Genomic DNA, 24,849 nt, shown 5'->3' on the forward strand with positions numbered 1-24,849 from the left:
GCACTGATTTTGAAGTCATCAGCACAGAGATGGTGTTTAAAGTCTTCAAGCTGGAGAAACCATCTGGGTAAAGAATGCAGATAGGGGAGAGATCCTAACGTCAAGATTGGGTGCACTCCAGTATCTAGCGGAAGGGAAGAAGTGAGGGGACTTTTAAAAAGGTAGCTTGTCAGGTAGGGAGAAAACCAAGAGCATGAGGTCCCTTGAAAGCCAAGTGAAGAAAGTGTCGAGAGGGATAATTTACGCCAAATGCCACTAAAGAGTCAAGTAAGAGGAAGAAATCAACCTTTGGATTTGGCAAGACTGAAGTCTTTAGTGACCCTGATGATAGCAATGGAGTGAAAGCTTGTGTAAAACAGGTTAAAGAGGTAAAGAAATATGAGAAATGGAACCAGTAAATGTTCGTGTAACAAAAGAAGCTTTAGAGGCACCTGGGTGGCTCAGTGGTTGAGCATCTGCCTTTGACTCAGGTTGTGATCCTGGCTTCCCGGGATCGACTCCCACATCAGGCTCCCTGCAGGAGACCTTGCTTCTCCCTCTGCCTGTGTCTCTGCCTCTCTCTGTGTGTGCCTCTCATGCTTAAATAAATAGAATCTTAAAAAACAAACAAAAAGAAACAAAAGAAGCTTTGATGGAAAGACACCCAGAAGGCCAAAGCTTTTCAAAAAGATATGTATATAATCACATTAAATTGAATAATAGTCCCACTGGGAAAACAGATGGCTCTTACCACAGAAAGTTATCTCAGACACTCAGCCCTTGCCATTCATTTTGGTATTTCTTTAAGAGAAGCAGAACAGCATGTGCAAAGACCCTGTGCTGGCAAGGGACCGGTCCTACGCAAGGAACTGGCCACCACAGGGCACTCTGTGGACCAAGCATTTCATAAGAAACACCCAGTTCCTCTTCTAATAATTTTCTTATGTAGAACTGCCCCAGTTCACCTAGTAATCTGAGAATTTGGCACCCTCCAGGTTTTCCCAGGACATAAGCTGCCTCCCAGATGTGTATAACTGGCCTAATGAATATTTTGGCAAATGTTTCAGCCTTGTTTTAAGTATAAGCCTGAGATGTCACAGACATGCTCAGTTGTTTTTTCATGAGTCTGCTTTAAGCAATCTGCTGACAGCTACAGGGTTGCTGAACTTTATTTAGAGCACTGACCTGTATATTAAAATCTAGTCTAGGGGCACCTGGGTGCCACAGTTGGTGAAGCATATGGCTCAGGTCATGACCTCAGGATCTTGAGATTGATCCCCACATCAGACTCTGTGCTGAGCAGCACAGAGTCTGCTTAAGACTCTCTCTCCCTCCCTCTCTGCTCCTTCCCCCACTCTAAGGTAAAGAAGTCTTAAATATATATATATAATATTATATTTATTATATATTATATATATTATACTTATTATATATATTCTATTTTGTTAAGTACACTTCCATCCATTTGCTGATTCTCCATCTCAGAGACTCACACAAGTTAGACTTTAAGTCTCAGGTAGTTAAGAACACCTGGAAATTCATGTATTCAGTCAGTCAGTAAACATGTGAGTGTTTGACATACAAATCAGAGTAACAAGTGAAAAAATGGTATTTTTATATTAGCAAAATTCTACTTTATCTTGGATGTCATGTATGGTTTATAGTAATATCTCATACATATGGAAAGCATCATCCAGTTGGAGTATTTGCTCCTTGGAAGGAAAAGGTGTCATAAATCTATCTGACCACCTAATTTGTCTTTTCCAAAAAAAACCTCCGCCACTCCATGATGTGATGATATGTTCATGAGCCATGAGATGAGAAAGGACCAAATAATAGTGGATTTTTTGTTATTACAGACAACAACGCTTCTGTACCTTAGTCCACTGCCACAGCACTCTGCCTGCTGAAACTAAATTTGTAATCATCTCACATATTTCAAGTTTGAACTTTCTGCAAGGATCGAAGTACCCACAGCCAATAAGTCCTGCAAAATAAAACATGATTGAAGGCACATGCTTACTTAAAAGATTACAAGGTACATGTTTATCCCAGTGAATAAATCATTATAAGACTGACTTAGCTAGGTGATGTCAAGAATTTCTCTCAAGGAATCAGCTAAGACTAGAAGTCAGGAGTGGGGCCAGCAAAGCTTAGTGTGCAGTGATAAGCATTTTGTATGTATTCACTTAATCTTCCCCACATCCCATGGAAAAGGATCTCAGATAGATACTATCATTATTTCCATCCTAACTTGCCCAAGGTCACATAGCTTGTATTTGGGTGAATCTAAGATTTGAACCCAGGAAGCCTGCCTCTGGAGCCTGTAAAACAGCACTCCCCCTGAAGCATATAAAAGCTGGAAAAGAATTTAGAGACTACTTGCTCCTATCACAGATAAGGAGACCAGACCAAGACCAAGAAAGCAAACTGTTCAAGGTCACACGGATTGATTGTTGATAGAATTGGAATCAGGACCCACATTTTGTGACCCTGACCTGGGTTGGTGACAAAATGGTCCCTAGGAAACACCCAGCACAGTGACAATCTGATACAATCACCCTCAGGAAGGACTTGGTTGGAGATTTATAGACTGTTCTCAAATTCTCAAAATGTTTTTGGTTTTAGACTGCAAAAACAGATTTACTCTACTTCACTGCATGTTGAATAATACCTTCAATTCTAAGCATGGTATTTTCAGAGGAATACAAATAGGAATATCTGCTCAGAGCTGCAGAGCAGGTTTATGAAAGGGCGGAGCAGCTAAAGAAACTGGGGTTCATTTACATGGACCGAAGAAGAGTAGCCCTGAGGGAACATCAAATTGTCCTATGAAGGCAGGGTTGGTTGTGCTAAATGCCTGCAAGGCCCTTTGCTTCCTGAAATCCAATAATTCTAGATCCCTGACTTCCCATGGGACAAGCATGGCATCGGAATCAGAAAACAGGATTAGCACCACATCTCTGCCACGTACTAACTGAATGGCCTTGACTGGACAGCCATTTCACTTCTCTGAGCCTCAGATTCTCATTTCTCTCTGTCTTTAGTTTTCAGTATGAATCATATTGAAGTGTATAAAATAGTTTAACAACTAAACACACAGACTCACATACAGCCCACGAGATTGAGAAACAACCTTGCCCCAGTAGAGCAGAAGCCCCTGTTCATCCACCGCTGCCCACAACCCCTTCCTTCCTCTAAGTGCAGCCACTGCGCTGACCTGGTAAGAATCCGAGACTTGCTTTTCTTTATAGCTTTGCCACTTAGCGTTTTCTTTAACTTCAATTTTTGAAATTTAATGTAATGGGATCATATCACATATTCCTTTGTGACTTGCTTCTTTGACTCAACATATTTCTGGGCTTCATCCACACTGAGGCCTGTAGCTGTGTTTGTTCATATTCACTGCTGCATATCATTATGCTGTGTGCCTACGCTGCAATTTACTGATCCAATTTTACAGTCGATAAATATTTGGATTATTTCAAGGTTTTTGCTACCAAGGACATTGTTCTGTAAACATCCTTGAATGTCTTCTGGCACACATGCACAAAATCAAGCAAAGACGGATTAAGGGTTTAGGTATGGAAGGCAAAACTATAATGTCTGGAAGAAAATAGAGGCCAGTCTCTACATGATCTCTGGGTGGGAAAGGATTTCTTACATGCAACTCAGAATATGCAAATAATAAAGGAAACAAATGATAAACTGACATATGTCTGGGAGTGGAGTTGCTGTGGGTGTTCTCACGTTCTGCTTTACCAGCAATACTGTCCACTTATTACCCACAGCACTCATGACAATTTATACTCCCACCAGCAGGTGGTGAGTGTCTCAGTTCCTGCACATTCTCACCAATGCCTGATTTTTCATTTTTGCAAATCCAGTGGGTATAAAATGGTATCTCCTCGGTGTTTTAAACTTGCATTTTCCTGAATATTAGTATGCCTATCATCTTTATATTTATTTATTGGCATTTACTTCCCTCTTAAAGTGCTTGATTTTGTGTCCATTTTTATATTAGGATGTTTGCTTTTTCTCTGATTGATTCATAGGATTTCTTGAAGTATTCAGATTACTAACTTTTTCGTTTTATTATATGTGTTGAACTTTTTTTCTCCCACTTTGGGGCTTGTCTTTTCACTTTTCAAAGTTGGTTTTTAGACAAACAAAAGTTCTTAATTTTAATCTGGTCAAACCTGTCATCTCCTTCCTTATGGTCTATGCTTTCTGAGTCTCATTTAAAAAGTTCTTTCCTAGAAGAGGAGTTAAGATAGTGGAGGAATAGAGGGACCCTAAACTTGCTTCATCCCTCAAACACAGCTAGATGATTATCAAATCATCCTGAACATGCAAGAAGTTGATCTGAAGACTAAGAGAACAAACTGCAAATCTAGATGTAGAAAAGTGGCCACATCATAGAAAGTAGGAGCTCTAGGGAGGTGATTTTGGGGAAAAGGACTCCAGGGTGCTGCAAAAGGGAGGGAGCCCTCATCCCAAAGAGAAGAGAAAGAGAGGAAGAGAGAGAAAGAAAGAGTGAAGCAGTAGGCAGAGTGTTGCACAGGAAAAACTCTTCCCCAAAATCAGTGACTAGGAAAAGGAGAAGGACTGACTACCACAAGTCTTTATAACTGATGGAGCTCCAAGTCTGACGTCCTGGACATCTGTGCCATTGAGAGGCCATGTTTGGCAGGCTTAGCAGTGGTCTGGTGGGGAAGGAGGGCAGTAGCCCGGGAATGTGCAGTATGGTCTGGGGATCCTCTGAGTGCGATGGAGAGAGAAACAGTTCCCCTTCTTGAGAGTGCATTAGGAGAGTCATGGCACGGCCTCTGGGGACAAAAGAGCTGGTGGGAGCCAACATGCTCCCCTGTTCACTAGCATAGGAACAGAGACACCTGCTGAGGGCAGCAAGCCTTGGTGCCAGCTTTTTGCTGCACTTAACACTTTGAACCAGTGTATGGTCAGATGACTGCTTTTCTGGGACAAACCAGCACTGACTATAGCATGGCAAGACCCTCCCCCAGAATATCAGCATAGGTCTGTGCCATACAGGTCGCTAAAATTTGGAATTTTGAAAACCAGTCGGACATCTGAGATAAAACACAGGAGTACTATGCTGCCTGGCTGGTAGACAGCTGGGACACAGAGTAAAGACAGAGATCTGATGGAAGCTGGGGACACAAGAGGAGTGATTGTTTTCTCTTCTCTGAGGGCTTCTTGAAGAGTGGTGGGTATGAACTCCCCACTCCAGAATGAGAGAGTGAGCCAATGCTATTCCCTGTACCCTCCCCGGTACCAACTTCAATGAGCAACACAGCACCTCCCAGTGGAGGCCAAAGATGCCTATACCAAGCCCTGCCCTCCTGTACCCTGCAGATGGCATCTCCATTAAGGCAAGTCCACCTGAAAATCAGTGCAAGCAGGCCCTTCCCCTAGAAGACCAGGACAAACCCCTTTCACTGTCTACTGACCATAGGGTGCTGCAAAGCTTCAGTTCTAGCTTCTTTGGGTTTTGATTTGTTTTGGGTTTTTTTGGATCTAGTTTCTTTTAAAAAGCAGACCAAAACACACCTAGTTAAAACTGGCCACATAGTGGACAAGGTCCAAACACCCCCACTGCAGGCAAGGAGAAACTCTGCAGAGGGCTGACCTGGGGGAAGGAGCAGCCAAAACACAACAGTAGAGTGCACATTCTGAAACACCTCCTGAGCACCTGGCCCTTTTTCTTTTCTTCCTTTCTTTCTCTTTGGGGTCTCTTCTTAATATAGCCATTACTCAGGAACAGGAATATACACAAAATTGTATAAATTGTAAAATTGTGTTGTTTCCTAACAATCACACACACAAAAAAACAGCAACCTAGACAAAATGATAAGAGAGAGGAATTCACTCCAAAAGAAAGGAAGGGAAGAAGTAACTGTCAGTGACTTAATCAATACAGATATAAATAAGATGCCTAAACAAGAATTTAAAACAACAGTTATAAAGATACTAGCTGGTCTTTAGAAAAGTGTAGAAGACACTAGAGAATCTCTTACTGCAGAGATACAAGAAGTAAAAACTAGTCAGGCCAAAATAAAATATGCTATAAGCGAGATGCAAAATCAACAAGAAGCAATGGCAATGAGGATGGACAAAACACAGGAGTGAATCAGTGATACAGAAGACAAACTTATGGAAAATAATGAAGCCAAAAAGAAGAGGGAAATAAAGGTATTGGATCACAAATACAGACTTAGGGAACTCAGAGACTCCTTAAAGCATAATAACATTCACTCTTTGAGGAACCTCCACACAGTTTTCCAGAGTAGCTGTACTAGTTCACATTCCCACCAACAGTGCAAGAGGGTTCCCCTTTCTCCACATCCTCTCCAACATTTGTTATTTCCTGTCTTGTTAATTTTCACCATTCTCACTGGGGTGAGGTGGTATCTCATCGTGGTTTTGATTTGTATTTCCCTGATGGCAAGTGATGTGGAGCATTTTCTCATGTGCTTGTTGGCCGTGTCTATGTCTTCCTCTGTGAGATTTCTCTTCATGTCTTTTGACCATTTCATGATTGGATTGTTTGTTTCTTTGCTGTTGAGTTTAATAAGTTCTTTATAGATCTTGGATACTAGCCCTTTATCTGATATGTCATTTGCAAATATCTTCTCCCATTTTGTAAGTTGTCTTTTAGTTTTGTTGACTGTTTCTTTTGCTGTGCAGAAGCTTTTTATCTTGTTAAAGTCCCAATAGTTCATTTTTGCTTTTGTTTCCCTTGCCTTCATAGATGTATCTTGCAAGAAGTTGCTGTGGCCAAGTTCAAAAAGGGTGTTGTCCGTGTTCTCCTCTAGGATTTTGATGGAATCTTGTCTCACATTTAGATCCTTCATCCATTTTGAGTTTATCTTTGTGTATGGTGTAAGAGTGGTTTAGTTTCATTCTTCTGCACTTGGCTGTCCAATTTTCCCAGCACCATTTATTGAAGAGACTGTCATTTTTCCAGTGGATAGTCTTTCCTACTTTGTCAAATATTAGTTGACCATAGAGTCGAGGGGCCATTTCTGGATTCTCTATTCTGTTCCATTGATCTATGTGTCTGTTTTTTTGCCAGTACCACATTGTCTTGATGATCACAGCTTTGTAATACAATCTAAAATCTGGCATTGTGATGCCCCCAGCTATGGTTTTTTGTTTGTTTGTTTGTTTGTTTGTTTGTTTTTAATATTCCCCTGGCTATTCAGGGTCTTTTCTGATTCCACACAAATCTTCAGATGATTTGTTCCAACTCTCTGAAGAAAGTCCAAGCCCTATGACCCAGCAATTGCACTGCTGGGGATTTACTCCAAAGATACAAATGCAGTGAAATGCTGGGACACCTGCACCCCAATGTTTATAGCAGCAATGTCCACAATAGCCAAACTATGGAAGGAGCCTCGATGTCCATCGAAAGATGAATGGATAAAGAAGATGTGGTATATGTATACAATGGAATATTACTCAGCCATTAAAAACGACAAATACCCAATGTTTGCTTTGACATAGATGGAACTGGAGGGTATTATGCCTAGTGAAGCAAGTCAATCGGAGAAGGACAAACATTATATGGTCTCATTCATTTGGGGAATATAAAAAATAGTGAAAGAGAATAACGGGGAAAGGAGAGAAAATAAGTGGGAAATATCAGAGAGGGTGATAAAACATGAGAGACTCCTAACTCTGAGAAACGAACAAGGGGTAGTGGAAGGGGAGGTGGGCAGGGGGTTGGGGTGACTGGGTGATCGGCACTGAGGGGGCACTTGATGGGATGAGCACTGGGTGATATGTTATATGTTGGCAAATTGAACTCCAATAAAAAAAGCATAATAACATTCATATCATATGAGTCCCAGAAGAAGAGGAGACAGAAAAGAGGGCAGAAGGTTTACTTGACAAATTACAGCTGAAAAATTCCCTAATCTGGGGAAGGAAACAGATATCAAAATCCAAGAAGCAGGGGGAACTCCCATCAAACTGAACAAAAGCCGGCCATCAACAAGTCATTTCATAGTCAAATTCACAAAATACACAGACAAGGAAAGAATCCTGAAAGCAGCAAGAGAAAGAAAATGTCCTTAACCTAGAAAAGAAGACAGATAAGGTTCACAACAGATCTGTCTACCGAAAGCTGGCAGCATGATATATTTAACATGCTGAATGGGAAATACACAGCCAAGAATACTTTATCCAACAAGTTTGTCATTCCGAATAGAAGAAATAAAGAATTTCCTGGAAAACAAAAATGAAAGGAGTTTGTGACCACTAAACCAGTCCTGCAAGAAATATTAAGGGGAACTCTTTGAGTGGGGAAAAAAAGTCCAAAAGCAACAAAGACTTGAAAGGAACAGAGAACATGATCAGATATACCATCTTTACAGGTAACACAATGGCACTAAGCTCATATCTATCAATAATCACTCTGAGTGTAAATGGACTAAATATTTCAATCAAAAGACATAGGGTATCAGAATGGATTTAAAAAAACCCCACAAGACCCATCTATATGCTGCCTACAAAAGACTCATTTTAGACTAAAGACATCTGCAGATTGAAAGTGATGGGACAGAGAACCATCTATCATGCTAATGGACATCAAAAGAAGGCCAGAGTAGTCTAGTCATACTTATATCAGACAAACTAGACTTTAAATCAAAGACTGTAACAAGAGATGATGATGATGAAGGGCATTATACCCTAGGTATAATAATATAATATAATATAATATAATATAATATAATATAATATAATATAATATTTTTTAAATTCCCCAAATGAATGAGACCATATAATGTTTGTTATTCTCCGATTGACTTGCTTCACTAGGCATAATACCCCATTAAGGGGTCTATCCATCAAGAAGATCTAACAATTTTAAACATTTATGCCCCAACTTGGGAGCACCCAAATATATAAATCATTAACAAACATAAAGAAACTCATTGATAATAATACAATAATAATATGGGGCTTTAACATCCCTCTTAACAGCAATGGACAGATAATCTAAGCAGAAAATCAACAAGGAAATAATGGCTTCGAATGACACACTGGACCAGATGGAGATAACAGATATTCAGAGCATTTCATCCTAAAGTACCAGAACACATTCTTTTTTAGTATACATGGAATATTCTCCGGAATAGGTCACATACTGGGTCATAAACCAGCCCTCAATAAGTGCAAAAACATGGAGATCATACCATGCATATTTTCAGACCACAACACCATGAAACTTGAAGTCAACCATAAGAAAACATTTGAAAAGACCACAAACACATGGAGGCTAGAAAACATGCTACTAAATAATGAATGGGTCAACCACAAAATTAAAGAAGAAATTTAAAAAATACATGGAGGCAAATAAAAATGAAAACACAACAATCCAAAACCTTTGGGATACAGCAAAAGTGGTCCTAAGAGGGAAGGATATTGCAACAGACCTACCTCAAGAAGCAAGAAAAGTCTCAAATTCACAACCTAACCTTACACCTAAAGGAGCTAGAAAAGGAACAGCAAATAAAGCCTAAAGCTTTATTTGGAAGGAAAGCTTTAAAGGAAGGAAAATAATAAAGATTAGAGCCGAAACGTATGATATAAAAAAACAGTAGCATGGATCAATGAAACTAAGAGCTGGTTCTTTGAAAGAATTAATAAAATTGATAACCCCATAGCTGGACTTATCAAATAAAAAAGAGAAAGGAACCAAATAAATAAAATCATGAATGAAAGAGGAGAGATCACAAGTAACACCACAAACATACAAACAATTATAAAAGAATATTATGAAAAATTATATGCCAAGAAACTGGGCAATTAGGAAGAAGTGGATAAATTACTAGAAACATGCAAACTACCAAAACTGCAACAGGAATAAAAAGAAAATTTGAACAGACCCATAACCAGCAAAGAAATTCAATCAGTAATCAAAAATCTCCAAACAAAAAAAGAAGTCCAAGGCCAGATGGTTTCCCAGTGGAATTCTATCAGATATTTATTTTTTTAAGATTTTTTTAATGTATTTATTCATGAGAGACAGAGACAAAGGCAGAGACACAGGCAGAGGGAGAAGCAGGCTCCGTGCAGGGAGCCTGACATAGGACTAGATCCTGGGACCCCAGGATCACGCTTTGAGCTGAAGGCAGGCGCCAAACCGCTGAGCACCCAGGGATCCCCCTCTATCAGATATTTAAAGAAGAATTAATAGCTATTCTTCTCAAACTCTTCCAAAAAATAGAAATGGAAGGAAAACTTCCAAACTCATTCTACAAGACCAGCTTTACCTTGATTCCAAAACCAGACAAATACCTCACTAAAAAGGAGAATATTCCTGATGAAAATAGTTGTAAAAACTCTCAACAAGGTACTAGCGAATTGAATCCAACAGTACATTAAAAGAATTATTCACCACAATCAAGTGGGATTTATTCCTGGACTACAGGGGTGGTTCAATATACACAAATCAATCAACATGATATACCACGTTAATAAAAGAAAGACTAAGAATCAAATGATCCTCTCAATAGATACAGAAAAAATATTGACAAAGTAGAGCATACATTCTTTTTAAAAAGATTTTGTGTACTTGAGAGACAGAGCAAAAGCTGGAGGGTGGGTAGAGGCAGAGGAAGAGAGAGAAGCTGGCTCCCTGCTGAGAGGGAGCTCAATATGGGGCACAATCCCAGAACTCTGGGATTGTGGCCTGAGCTGAAGGCAGATACTTAATTGACTGAGCCACCCAGGTGCCCCAAAGCATCCATTCTTGAGAAAAACCCTACACAAAGTAGATATAGATAGAACATACTTCAACATCATAAAGGCCATATATGAAAGACCCACAGCTAGTATCATCCTCAATGGGGAAAAACTGAGAGGTTTCTCTCTATGGTCAGGAACAAGACCAGGATGTCCCCTCTCACCATTACTATTTATTTATTTATTTATTTATTTATTTATTTATTCATTCATTCATTCATTCATTTATTTATTACTTTTAGATTTTATTTATTTATTCATGAGAGACACACACACACAGAGGCAGAGACACAGGCAGAGGGAGAAGCAGGCTCCATGCAGGGAGCCTGACGTGGGACTCGATCCCAGGTCTCCAGGATCAGGCCCTAGGCTGAAGGCGGCACTAAACCGCTGAGCCACCCGGGCTGCCCACCATTACAATTTAACATAATACTGGAAGCCTTAGCCTCAGCAATCAATGAAAACAAATAAAGGCATCCAAACTGGCAAATAAGTCAAACTTTCAGTATTTGCAGATGACATGATACTCTATATAGGAAATTTGAAAGACTGGTAACCAGCAAAAATTAAATCAGTGATCAAAAAACTCCCAACAAACAAAAATCCAGGACTAGATGGCTTGACAGGCAAATTCTACCAAACATTTAAGAAAGAGTTAATACCTATTCTTCTCAAACTATTCCAAAAAAAGAAAAGGAAGGAAAACTTCCAAATTCATTCTATGAGACCAGCATTATCCTAATGCCAAAATGATATAAAGACATCACAAAAAAGAGAACTACAGGCCAATAAATGCAAAAATCCTCAGTAAAATACTAGCAAACCGAATCCAACAATACAGTAAAAAAAATCATTCACCACAATCAAGTGGGATTTATTGCTAGGTTGCAAGGCTGGTTCAGTATTCACAAATCAATCAGCATGATCCATCACATCAATAAGAGAAAGGATAAAAACCACTCTGATCATTTCAATAGGTGTAGAAAAGCATATGACAAAGTACAACATCCATTCATGATAAAACCCCTCAACAAAATAGGTTTAAAGGGAACATATCTCAAGATGATAAAGATCGTCTATGGAAAACCCACAGCTTACATCATCCTCAATGGGAAAAACTGAGAGCTTTTCCTCTAAGGTCAGGAATAAGTCAAGTATGTCCACTCTCACAGCTTTTATTCAACATAGTACTGGAGGTCCTAGCCACAGCAATCAGACAACAAAAAGAAATAAAAAGTATCCAAATCAGTAAGAAAGAAATAAAACTTTCATTATTTGCAGATGACATGATACTATATATAGAAAACCCAAAAGACTCCACCAAAAAATCGCTAGAACTGATTCAATAAAGTCTCAGGATAGAAAACCAATGCAGTGAAATCTGTTGCATTTCTATACACCAATAATGATGCAGCAGAAAAAGAAATCAAAGACTCTATCTCATTTACAACTGCACCAAAACCCATATGATATCTAGGAATAAACCTAACCAAAGAGGTAAAAGATTTGTACTCTGAAAACTATAGAACACTTATGAAAGAAATGGAAGAGGACACAAAGAAATGGGAAAAAATCCATGTTTATGGCTTGGAAGCACAAACATTGCTAAATGTCTATACTACTCAAAGCAATCTATACATTTAATGCAATCTCTATCAAAATACCACCAGCATTTTTCACAGGGCTAGAACAAACAATCCTAAAATTTGTATGCAACCACAAAAGACCCCAAAGATCCAAAGCAATCTTGAAAAAGAAAAGCAAACCTGGAGGCATCAAGATTCTGGACTTCAAGCTACATTACAAAGCTGCAGTCATCAAGACCGTATGCTACTGGCACAAAAGCAGACATATAGATCAATGCAACAGAATATAAAACCCAGAAATAGACCCACAACTATATGGCCAACTAATATTTGACAAAGCAGGAAAGAATATCCAATGGAAAAAAAGACAATCTCTTCAGAAAATATTGTTAGGAAAACTGGATAGCCACATGCAGAAGAATAAACCGGGCCACTTTCTTACACCATACACAAAAATAAACTCAAAATGGATGAAAGACCTAAATGTGAGACAAGAAACCATCAAAACCCTAGAGAAGAACACAGGCAGCAACCTATTTGACCTCAGCTGGAGTAACTTCTTACTAGACACAGCACCAGAGACAACGGAAACAAAAGCAAAAATGAACTATTGGGGCTTCATCAAGATAAAAAGCTTTCACACAGTGAAGGAAACAATCAACAAAACTAAAAGGTAACCTAGAGAATGGAAGAAGATATTTGCAAATGACATATCTGATAAAGGATTAGTATCCAAAATATATAAAGAAGTTATAAAACTTAAAAGACAAATAATCCAGTTAAGAAGTAGGCAGAAGACGTGAATAGACATTTTTCCAAAGAAGACATACAGATAGCCAACAGACACAAGAAAAGATGTGAGTCAACATCACTTACTATCAAGGAAATACAAATCAAAACTATGATAAGATGCCAACTCACACCTGTCAGAATAGCTAAAACCAACAACACAGGAAATGAAACCACGGATGTTGGTGGGGGTATGGAGAAAGAGATACCCTCTTACACTGTTGGTGGGAATGCAAAGTGGTGCAGCCACTATGGAAAACAGTATGGAGTTTCCTCAAAAAGTTAAAAATAGAACTACACTATGATCCAGCAATTGCACTACTAGGTGTTTACCCAAAGGATACAAAAAATACAGATTTGAAGGTATTTTCCTATATTTTCTTCCAAATGTTTTATATCTTTGCTTTCTATATTTAGGTCTTTAATCCATCTTGATTGATTTTATGCTTGGTGTGAGGTAAGGGTTCAATTTCAATTATTTTCACATTAGATCACTAATTATATACCATTACAATACCATTTAAAACAATAGCATTTACTAAAAGTCTACCCTTTCCCTTCTAATCTATAGTACTTGCTATGTCAATTAATGTCCATACATGAATGGACATTTTCTGTTGACCCATGTATGGGTCAGTTTCTGTTGTATGTCTTCATATACAAAATTTTTAATGAAACAACTTATATGGACCTAAATTTGTTGTAAAAAAAAATCTTTCAGTAACATATCAAAATGCTACTTTTGACTAGATATATTATACTGTTAAACTATGATATATGAGCTATTATTCATTAACCCAAATTTTTCTGATTAATCATGTCAAGAGAACTAAAACCTTAAAGCCAAACTTCAACAAGGCTACTTCTAAATAATTTTAGAATGGGCTATAAACATGAGTAATCTTAATATTTAGTCCTTCTTTTCTGGTATTTAGCCCTCCACTTCAGATAACTAATCCCTACTTCGGACAGAGCCTTTTTATCTTTTAAATAAGGTTTTGCAAGGCTTATGTCCATTGTGTAATACAATAAAAAAAGAAACATCAAAAATAGTCATACCAAAAATTTTGTCTATTGAAGCATTTGAAGGCAATGTGCAATTAAACACAGTAAACTGTCTTTTTAAACGTTGAGGAATATCATTTCGACCACCTCCGGGATGGATCATTGCTGCTATGATCTGCACATCAACAATAGTAGTGAAGTCTCCAGGCTTATCCAAACTATACATTCCTTCCATTTCCATCATTTGTCGCACAATCTCATTAGTTATCTGAAATTTTATACAGTGATACTTTAGTAACATATCACTATCATACTCTTCCACAGCTCCTATAAAATGGTACATGTGAGATTAGAAGAAAATATTCAACTCTTGTCAATGACGTATTTGTGAATGCTGACAGTCACCTGTAAGGCAATTTGATTTAAATGCATGAATGAAACCATAACCTAAACCCTGGATCAGGTCCTGTGTGCTCTCACCACATTGATAAAATGGATTTCCAAAGAAATTTAAATTGGTGAGGTACAGAATATTTGCTACAATTACAACAGCAGTCAGAGTTATAAGAATCAACATTCAACACTTCAAAATACTTTAAATCAGAATGTGGGATGGTGTTACTCCTGAGCCTTCAATATCACTGAATGTTTTGGCTTTGAATTTTATGTCCTTCTCTTTCTTTTCTCCAGCCTCTAACACTGATAACACTCCCTTCTTATTGAAATTTTTTCCTCTTTTATTTAGATTCAGATGCTCAGTTCTTTCCAGATTCATCTTGGGACTCTGTATCACTTCCTAAGCTACTCTTTCTCCATCTGTCCCTCACATGTAACTGTTCCTACAGGGTTCCATTGTTGGATTTTTCTCTTCTGACTATTTCAAGGGATGTGATGTCAGCCCTGTACCCTAAAAAATCTCAACTCTATAACTAGTTTCCGATTTCCTTCTAACTTCCATGCCTGTATTTCCAAATTTGTATTAGGCATCTCTGAGAGGATGACACAAAAGCACCTCAAAAATGACATTCTTTCATTCAACAAATATTAATGATTACTGTGTGCCTGATTCTGCTGTAGCATAGACAAAAATTCCTGTCTTCATGGAGCGTACATTCTAGTGGTAGGAGACAAAATATATACATGTACACATGTATGCCTGTATGTATGTATGTAAATAAAATGGTTTAAGTCTTTTGGGAGAAATAAAGTAGATAAAGGAAATAGGCAGTGTTCAAGGGTACAACTGAATATGGAGATCCAGGAGGATTCACCTCACATGTCATGTAACCAAAGACTTGAAGGAAATGAGAAAGAAAACGACTTAGATATCTAGGGGAAGAGCATTCCAAGAGGAGGAAATTGCAAATGTAGAGGCTCTGAGTGAACATTATAGCCAGTTTGTGCAAGGACTAGGAAATGTAGTTGGAGGAGAGTCATGGGGAGAGGAGATCAATCAGCGTAGGGTCTTTGGGTCACAGGAAGGATTTTAGTATTTATATTCTACAAGTTTTATGGGAGGATTTTGAGCAGAGGACTGTGTCATAATCTAATTTATGCTTTAATGGATTTCTAATTTGAAAATAGATTGAGAGGGCAAAGGCAATGGGGAAACAATGCATTTTTAGTGACCAAGAAGAGAGATGGTGGCTCCCACCAGTGTTAACAATGGAGATGATGAGTAGTGGTTAAATCTCAGATATAGTTTGAAGATAGAGCCCACATGATTTCCTAACAGATTGAGTGTGGAGTTGCCATTTTTTGAGATGGAGAAGTGTTGCAGGAGCAGATTTAGGGAGTAACAGGAATTTAGTTTTGTATATGTTAAGTTTGAGATCCAACAAGATATCCCTAATTGGTTAAATGAGTTTGAAATGCAAGAGCTTTTCAGCTTATAGATGATATCTTAATATGCTCCCACTCCCCTCACATTACAGGAATTGCCTGAGAAGTCTCTCTGCCTTGGATTCCTGCTGAATGAAAGGGGGAAATGGAAAGAAAAAAAGAAAAAGAAGACTTCCCTGGGAGGCTGTGGCCTCAGCATAACATTTGCATAGATTTGCACCCAGGGTAAGCAGAGTCTAAGTGGGCCAGAAACTTTCAGACTCAAAGGCTTCCTTTGAGATAATCCTGACTGAATAAGAAGTATCTGGCGAAAGAAAACTCAAAACCTGTCTGCATGAGAGTATATCCACCCTAGGCTTCAAAATAAACTCACAAACCCTTCAGACTCTGGAGTTAACAGACACAGACTTTAAAACAACTATGCTCAATATCTTTCAAAATTCATAAGACCCATGAGATCATGACCTGGGCTGAAATCAAGAGTCAGATGTTTAACCGACTGAGCCACCCAGGCACCCCTTAACCACTGAGTTTTGATTTCAGTTACTCCTTGCTTCTTTTTCGCTCTTCAAATTTTAAAGTGAATTTCAAAACAAATAAGTAAGTAAATCTTTAAAATAAAACTTAGTGGATAAATTTGATGGCAGATTGGACGAAGCAGAGAAGAAAATTAGTGAAGTGGAAGACAGAAGAGGAGAAATTATCTAACTACAAGCATTGAAGAGAGAAAGGGCTGGGATGTACAGAGAAGAAGTACAGAAACATATAAGGCATAGAAGAAAATCTGATATACATTTGGACTCTGAAAAGGGAAAGAAAGTGGGGCAGAAGCAATATTTGAAGAGATAAGGATTGGAGATTTTCTAGAACTGATGAAAGACATCAAACCACAGATTCATGAATTCCAGTGAATCCCAAACAAATAAATACAAATAAATCTGCACCAAAGAACATCATTTTTAAAAGGTAAAAATTACAGGAAAGTAAAGAGAAAGTCTTAAAAGCAGCAAGTAAGAAAAGGCAGATTAACTTCAGAGGTGCAATGATCAAGCAGTAGTTGACTTCTCAACAGCAACAAGGAAAACAAAAAAAGGGAATATATTCAACATGATGAGATAAAATAACTGCCAATCTAGATTTTTACATACAGCAACAAGGTATTTCAAATAAAGAAGATGAAATGTCATTGCAGACAAACAAAAACAAAGAATGAGCCATTAAAAGACCTTTTTAAAAAAAAAAACCTTCTTAAGGTAGATTCTTAAAGCATAAAAAAACGTGATACCAGATGCAAGGTCCAGGAAGCAAGAATAAAAAAAAGAGCAAAGAAACTGGTGAATATGTGGGTAATGCAAATGAAGAGTGAATATATAAAAGGGTAAAAATAATGTCTCATGGGAGTTTTTTTTTTTTAAAGAGAGAGACTTAAGTGGCAAATCAACAATAGAATAAGTCAGGAAAGAGATAAAGGGAATTAAAGTGTCCAAAAGTTAGGGGGGCACTCGATGGGATGAGCACTGATGTTATACAATATGTTGGCAAATCGAACTCCAATAAAAGAATATACAAAAAAAAAAAACCAAAGTCATTGGCTATATAAGATAGGAATAAAGGGTTTATTTTTATTTTTAATTATTTGTGCATGCAGGATGTGCTGTCTAAGGTAATCACTAGAACATAGAATTTGAGTACAGTATATGGATAGGAAACAAACAAAAGGAAAAAATAATTTTCTCAGAGAAATGGGAAGAAAGCTGTAACACATCTGTACTTAGCTGAGGGCTGACTGTTGGAAGTGTTGGAAGTCTGGGAAAATGAAGAATGTATGCAATCAATAGTAATCTCACAGACCAGGAGCCTGAATGGAAGTTGAGGTCCATGATAATGATTTTAAAGTGAAGCCAGGATTGTGTGGTTTTCTCTTGCCAAGTAAAGCTGCATTGGTGCAGATGGGCAGAGAGCAGCCAGAGAGTTTCAACAAGGCTTTAATGTGGTTAACGTGGGTAGAGAATGTATGCCATGGTGATTATAATGATGCATCATGGAATTTAAGCTAGGAAAGGAAGGAAATGAGGAAACTAGAAGAAATAGGGGAGGGTTTAATGACGGTGGGAAGTATGGATCGTGGTAGCTCCATCTGGAGTCTGGGTAGCAGAGAGAATGAGCTGCAAAGAGTACACATGGTAATCAGAGGATAAAATGCTTGAAATTGAGATAATGAAGGGTTCACCATTCTTGATAATGACAAGGTATAGGTATGACTTCATGAATGAGTAATTCACATGGGGTGGAAAGCATGATCATTGGAGGAGATTTCAAGGAGCAAAGAGGCCAAGATCATATGTTGGTACCAGCATCACTGAAAATTATAACAAGCAGGCTGCATGATTTGTGGGGCCCAGAGAAAATGAAAATGCAAGGCTCATTGTTCAAAAATTATTACTAAGAAACTCAAGCAAGCGACCACACAGAAAGGTTTCAGGACTGGGGAAAGTAGGAAATGAGATCAGAGAAAGACCATGTAGAGCTGTTTGATGAATAGTCTCAGGGTGAGCACAGACCTGGGAGTCCTGACTTCCTAGAGGTATCTGAGGTGAACTTGGATAAAAGGCCAGATGGGATGGGTCCTGGCAGCTCTAGGTAGACATTACTGATGGGACGCCTGGATGGCTCAGCGGTTGAGCGCCTGGCTTTGGCCCAGGTGTGATCCTGGAGTCCTGGGATCAAGTCCCACATCAGGGTCCTGCGTGGGGCCCACTTCTCCTTCTGTCTAAGTCTCTGCCTCCCTCTTTGTGTCTCTCATGAATAAATAAATAAAATGTTTTTAAAAAGACATTACTGATGAGGCAGTGGGCGGTGGTGGGAGGGAGGTGTTGGGAATCCCACGAGGAACAAAATGCTGGCAGCATCAGTGAGGTTCTCTGATGGAGAATGACTCTGGGGTTCACAGATGATCACAAGGAAGACACGTGTGTAGCAGAGTTAAAAAGGAAAAAAAAAAAAGATGTTTTCTAAATCAGGTATTCCTTGGAGGGAGTATATAAAGTAAGCAATAACAGCAAAGATAAAATCCTGGGGAAAAGAAGAGAGGAGCCAGAAAGGACACCGAAATCAAGAAGCCAGAAGGCAGGAAGACATATTGCTGGAAAACATGGATTTCAAGGAGGGAGAATACCAGCTATAAGAGAGAAGCTGAAAGAGACAGAATTGCTATGAGGTTTCATAAGACAAAGGCTATTGACACTTTTTATATATAACTAAAAATAAGGATTAAATCTCATTTTCTAGGAGATATTTTAATCATACCTGATCTCCCCATTCATTAATCACAGGCATATTAATATCATCAATAAATACAGTCATTTTTCTGCCTCCTGGTGGCCCATATGTGCTTCCCATTCGCTTATCCACGTAGCTTTCCATTGTTCTCTAGAGAAGAGATGTTTGTGTTAAGTTAGATTTCAAACCATATTCCTAGAAATGAGGAGTAGGTCTTTCAGAGTAGAACTGAGTTATTTAATATGTATAAATATCATTATTAAAATAGACATTGTAAGATTGAAAAAATACATTATTGGAATATTGATCACTAATTTTATACACAAAGTTCGGCTTCAGCCTCAATATTGGGTCAAAATAGGCTGTATGGATTTGGCTTCAATCTCAACCTTAGGAAAGCTAATAGCCAAATGCCAAGTGCAGCTCCATTTCCCACACACACACATTAGGTTTTATATGCATATACACTTTACTGTCATCACCACTCAAAACATTTAAGATGTTGATTACCTCAGCAAATGATAGGTTTTACCTGAAACATTATGGGTTCTGTGGCAGATGAAAAGTTTAGACTTTTGGATAACTGTACTTCAGGATCATATTTTTTCATATAGGCCTTAACCATTACAGTTTTTGCAGTTCCCTGCTCTCCAGTGAGCAAAACAGCCTGTAATCATCAGATAATTGTTGTAAGGTGTTTAGCTTTAAATATCTTATGGTTCTGGTTGCTAATTTTTTAATGTAAAAATTAATACAACTAATTTTAATTACTTTTTAGAATTAGACCCACATCAAAATAAATCCTAAAGATAAATAATCAATCAATAAATCTTACTTCAATTAAAGATATGAATGTAAAATGTGTACTATGACTATGCTGGAAGAAAATATGGGTAAATATTCATGTGACCATGGGAGTAGGGAGCGACTCTGTGAGCAGAGCAGACCCCCACTTTCCTTAGCAGTTCAGGGGTTATTAAGTTGGAATATATCCTGGGCCTCATTTTTCAAATGCGTTTCCCTTAAATGGCACTACCTCCAGCCCTTTGTCCTGGAGCTTAATTATTCAACCTATAGCATGAGAAAAGGGATGTGCTTCATATAGGCTTGTGATTAGCTAAGAAACTATCAAACTTACTTTCTGTTGCTTTGCGATGGTGTCTATCAAAAAATTTGTTCTAACATTGTCAACATTTGGAACCAAAATTGATGAATATTCTGGAATACTGTCAGTTGGATAATAATATGGCTGAAGTTTCTTATTCCAGTGCTCCCAGTCTCCTATACAGTAAGTAAAAATTCATCTTCAAAAAACTGCATTCTTTGAAAGTGGTCTCAAAATATAAAAATGAAAGGCTATATAAACAACCAACAGAATAATAGGAACATTTTAAACATTTTCCAAAAATATGTTAGCATATCTGCTTATATAATATATATGGCATTTGATCATTTAAGTTTGTTTTGTCTCTTTATAAGGTCAGTTTTTAAACTTCTAAATCATTCATCTAGAGAGACCTGGCCTGAAATAGAATTAGAATTGACTAGTGGTAAAAACCAATGACATGTTTAGTATTTAGTAGGTAACCCACATCAACTGAAAGGGTGGCAAAGACCAAAAAGGGGTAACTGATTAGTGGATGTAGAATGTTTGCCATGGGAAGTGGGGAAAATAAAACTAGCCCTAACCCTAATGAATAAAGTACCCAGGCTCCTGACTACTAGTTTATTAACTGATAGTATATAATTAGTAATTTACTGGTTGGTATTATTGGTATAATAAGAATTATTATCACATTTCATCAATTCTAAAAAAAGTTTAGTTATATTTTAGCATATCTGGAATGTGCCTTACAATCTATGAAGACTTGTAATCATTACTGGCTAGGTAAACTTGATCAGAGATGTTCCCATTGTTGCCATTTAAATTACTTGCATTGTTGGTATTGTTTTGTTCACTTCCACTGGCATTTTAAATGTCTCCAGAAATATCGTACTATGATCCAGGATTGTTCCAAAAAAAGTTGCTGTGTACACAGAATGCATGAAAACAGAGCAAGGGAGCATGCATTTGAGTGTAGCAAAGAAAATATTCAGCATTTGAGGAATAACCTCAGTTTCAAATTTCCTTGCAAAATATCAAGTTATATGTTAAAGTGTATGTTTAACTTTTAAGAAACAGAGAAACTGTTCTTTTAAAGTGGCTATACCAGTGTACAATATGAGAGTTCCAGTTGTTCCACGTTCTCGCCGATATTTGGTGGAACTAATCTCATTTTAGTCATTTTGGTGGCTGTGTAATGATAAACCATTATAGTTTCAATTTGCAATTCTTCAATAACGAATGCTGTGGAATATCTTTTCATATGCTTTTTTCCAGCATTTATAAATCTTTGGTGAAGCATCTATTTAAATTTATGGCCCATTTTTAAAAATTGGGCTTGGCTGTCTACCCATTATTATGGAATTGCTAGAGTCCTTTATGTATTCTGTATTAGATTATTTTATCAGATATGTATTTTTTATTAAGTTTCTTATTTTAATTACAGTATAGTTAACAGAGTATTATATTAGTTTCAGGGTACAAGGTAGTGATTCAACAGTTCCATACATCACCTGTGTTCATCACAACATGTGCACTACTTAATCCCCATCACCTATTTTACCCATCCCCCCACCACAAAGGTGCCTGGAGTTTAGCACCTGCCTTTGGCCCGGGGTGCGATCCTGGAGACCCGGGATCGAGTCCCACGTTGGCTCCCAGCATGGAGCCTGCTTCTCCCTCTGCCTGTGTCTCTGCATCTCTCTCTCTCTCTTCTCTATGTCTATCATGAATAAATAAATAAAATCTTAAAAAAAAAAAAGGTGCCTGGAGTTGTATCAGTTCTCTATATATTTGGATACTAACTCTTTATCAGCTATGTCATTTGCAAATATCTTCCTCCATTCTCTAGGTTGCCTTTTAGTTTTGTTGATTGTCTCCTTCACTGCACAGAAGCTTTTTATTTTATAGTCCCAACAGTTTACTTTTGCCTTTGTTTCCCTTGCTTAAGGAGAAATATCTAGAAAAATGTTACTATAGCTGATGTCAAAGAATTTACTATCTGTGCTGTCTTGTAGGATTTTTATGGTTTCAGGTCTCACATTTGGGTCTTTAATCCATTTTGAGTTCACTTTTGTATATGGTGTAAGAAAGTGGTCCAGTTTCATTCTTTTACATGTAGCTGTCTAGTTTTCCCACCATTTGTTGAAGAGATAGTCTTTTCCCATTAGATATTCTTTCCTCCTTTGTAGAAGATTAATTGGCCATATCACTATGGGTTTATTTCTGGGTTTTCTATTCTGTTTAATGGATCTCTGTGTCTGTTTTTGTACCAATATCCATACTGTTGAGATTACTATGGCTTTGTTATATAACTTGAAGTTTAGAATTGCAACACCTCCAGTTTTCTTTTTCTTTTTTAAGATCCCTTTGGCTATTTTGGGTCTTTTGTGGTTCAATACAAACTTTAGGACTGTTCTAGTTCTGTGAAAAATGCTGTTGGGTCTTCTGATAGGGATTGCATTAAATCTGAAGATTGCTTTGGGTAGTATAGATATTTATCAATATTTGTTCTTCCAATCCATGAACATGGATTGGAATGTCTTTCCATTCCTCTGTGTCCTCTTCAGTTTCCTTCATCAATTTTTGAAATAGTTTGAGAATAGGTATTATATTAACTCTTCATTAAATGTTTGGTAGAATTTGCCTTTGAAGCTGCCTGATCCTGGACTTTTGTTTGTTGGGAACTTTTTGATTACTGACTGAATTTCATTGCTGGTAATTGGTCTGTTTAAATTTTCTATTTCTTCTTCTTCCAGTTTTGATAGGTTATATGTTTCTAGGAATTTATCTGTTTCTTCTAGGTTGTTCAATTTATTGACATAGTTTTTCATAATGTTCTCTTACAATTGTTTCTATTTCTGTAATGTTGATTGCTATTTCTCCTCTTTCATTTGTGATTTTGTTTATTTGGATATACTCTCTCTCTCTCTCTCTTTCTGATGACTCTGGCTAGAGGTTTATCAATTTTGTTGATCTTTCCAAAGAACCAACTCCTGGTTTCATTGATATGTTCCTTTGTTTTTTTTTTTTTAATTTCTGTATCACTTATTTCTGCTTTAATCTTTATTATTTCCTTCCTTCTCTTGGTTTTGGGGTTTTGTTTGTTCTTTTTCCTATCTCCTTCAGGTGTAAGTTTAGGTCATTTGAGATTTTTCTTGCTTCTTGAATTATTGCTACAACTTCCGTCTTAGAACTGCTTTTGCCACATCCCAAAGATTTTGGACCATTGTGTTTTCATTTTTGTTTCTATGTAATTCTTTATTTCTTCTCTGATTTCCTCATTGGCCTATTCATTGCTTACCATTGTGTTTTCATTTTTGTTTCTATGTAATTCTTTATTTCTTCTCTGATTTCCTCATTGGCCTATTCATTGCTTAGTAGCATATTATTTAACATCCATGTATTTGTGCTTTTTCCAGATTTTTTCTTGTGAATTCTAGTTTCATAGGATTGTGGTCAGAAAAGATGCATGGTATGATTTCAATCTTCTTGAATTTGTTGGGGCTGGTTTCATGGGCTAATAGGTCATCTCTTCTGGAGAACATTCCATCTGCACTTGGAAAGAATGGTATTCTCCTGTTTTAGGATGGAGTGTTCTGAACATATCTGTTAAATCCATCTGGTCCAGTGTGTCATTCAGAGCCACTGTTTCCTTATTGATTTTCTGTTCAGATGATCTGTCCATCAATGTATGTGGGGTATGGATATCCCCTACTATTACTGTATTATTATAGATTATTTCCTTTATGTTTGTTATTAACTGTTTTATGTATTTGGGTGCTCCTATATTGTGTGAATACGTATTTACAATTGTTATAGCTTCTTGTCGGATTGTCCCCTTTATTATTATTATAGTTGGGGCATAAATATCTACAATTACATCTTCTTGATGGATAGACCCCTTAATTATGATATAATGCTCTTCTTCATCTGTTACAGTCTTTAGTTTAAAACCTAGCTTGCCTGATATAAGTATGGCTATTCCAGCTTTCTTTTGACATGCATTAGCATGATAGATGGTTCTCCATCCCCTCACTTTCAGTCTGCAGGTGACTTTAGGTCTAAAATGAGTCTTTTGTAGACAGCATATAGATGGGATATTGTTTTTTAATCCACTCTGTTATCCTATGTCTTTTGATTGAAACATTTAGTCCATTTACATTCAAAGTAATTATTGATATTTATTTATTGCCATTTTGTTACTTGTTTTGTGGTTGTTTTTGTAGTTTTTTTTCTGATCTTTTTTTTTCTTTCATGATTTGTCAGCTTTCTCTAGTGATATAGTTGAATTTCTTTTTCTTCATTCTTTGCACATCTATCACTGGTTTTTGATTTGTGGTTACCACTAAGTTTGCATGTAACACCTTCTGCATATAGCAATCTATATTAAGCTGATGGTTGCTTAAATTTGGATGCTAATTTTAAATAGTATATTAAAATTTCAATTTACAATTGTTTGTTGTGAGTATATAGAAATACAACCTATTATTG

General features: G+C 37.4%; 1 protein-coding gene across 3 annotated transcripts in view; it reads right to left on the reverse strand.

Annotated features, from left to right (window-relative positions):
• The window catches only part of DNAH8 (dynein axonemal heavy chain 8), a 364,549-nt gene that overhangs the window by 143,141 nt on the left and 196,559 nt on the right, over nucleotides 1-24,849 (reverse strand). For all 3 annotated transcript variants that reach the window (XM_072833179.1, XM_072833178.1, XM_072833180.1), the window contains exons 54-58: nucleotides 20,392-20,534; nucleotides 19,786-19,920; nucleotides 19,281-19,403; nucleotides 14,187-14,400; nucleotides 1,857-1,966 (exon numbers count right to left, since the gene is read on the reverse strand). In XM_072833179.1, coding sequence (XP_072689280.1) covers nucleotides 1,857-1,966; nucleotides 14,187-14,400; nucleotides 19,281-19,403; nucleotides 19,786-19,920; nucleotides 20,392-20,534 — 725 coding nt within the window. The remainder of the gene's footprint in view (nucleotides 1-1,856; nucleotides 1,967-14,186; nucleotides 14,401-19,280; nucleotides 19,404-19,785; nucleotides 19,921-20,391; nucleotides 20,535-24,849) is intronic.

The sequence above is a fragment of the Canis lupus genome, chromosome 7, assembly GCF_048164855.1.
Source record: "Canis lupus baileyi chromosome 7, mCanLup2.hap1, whole genome shotgun sequence".
NCBI lineage: Eukaryota > Metazoa > Chordata > Mammalia > Carnivora > Canidae > Canis > Canis lupus.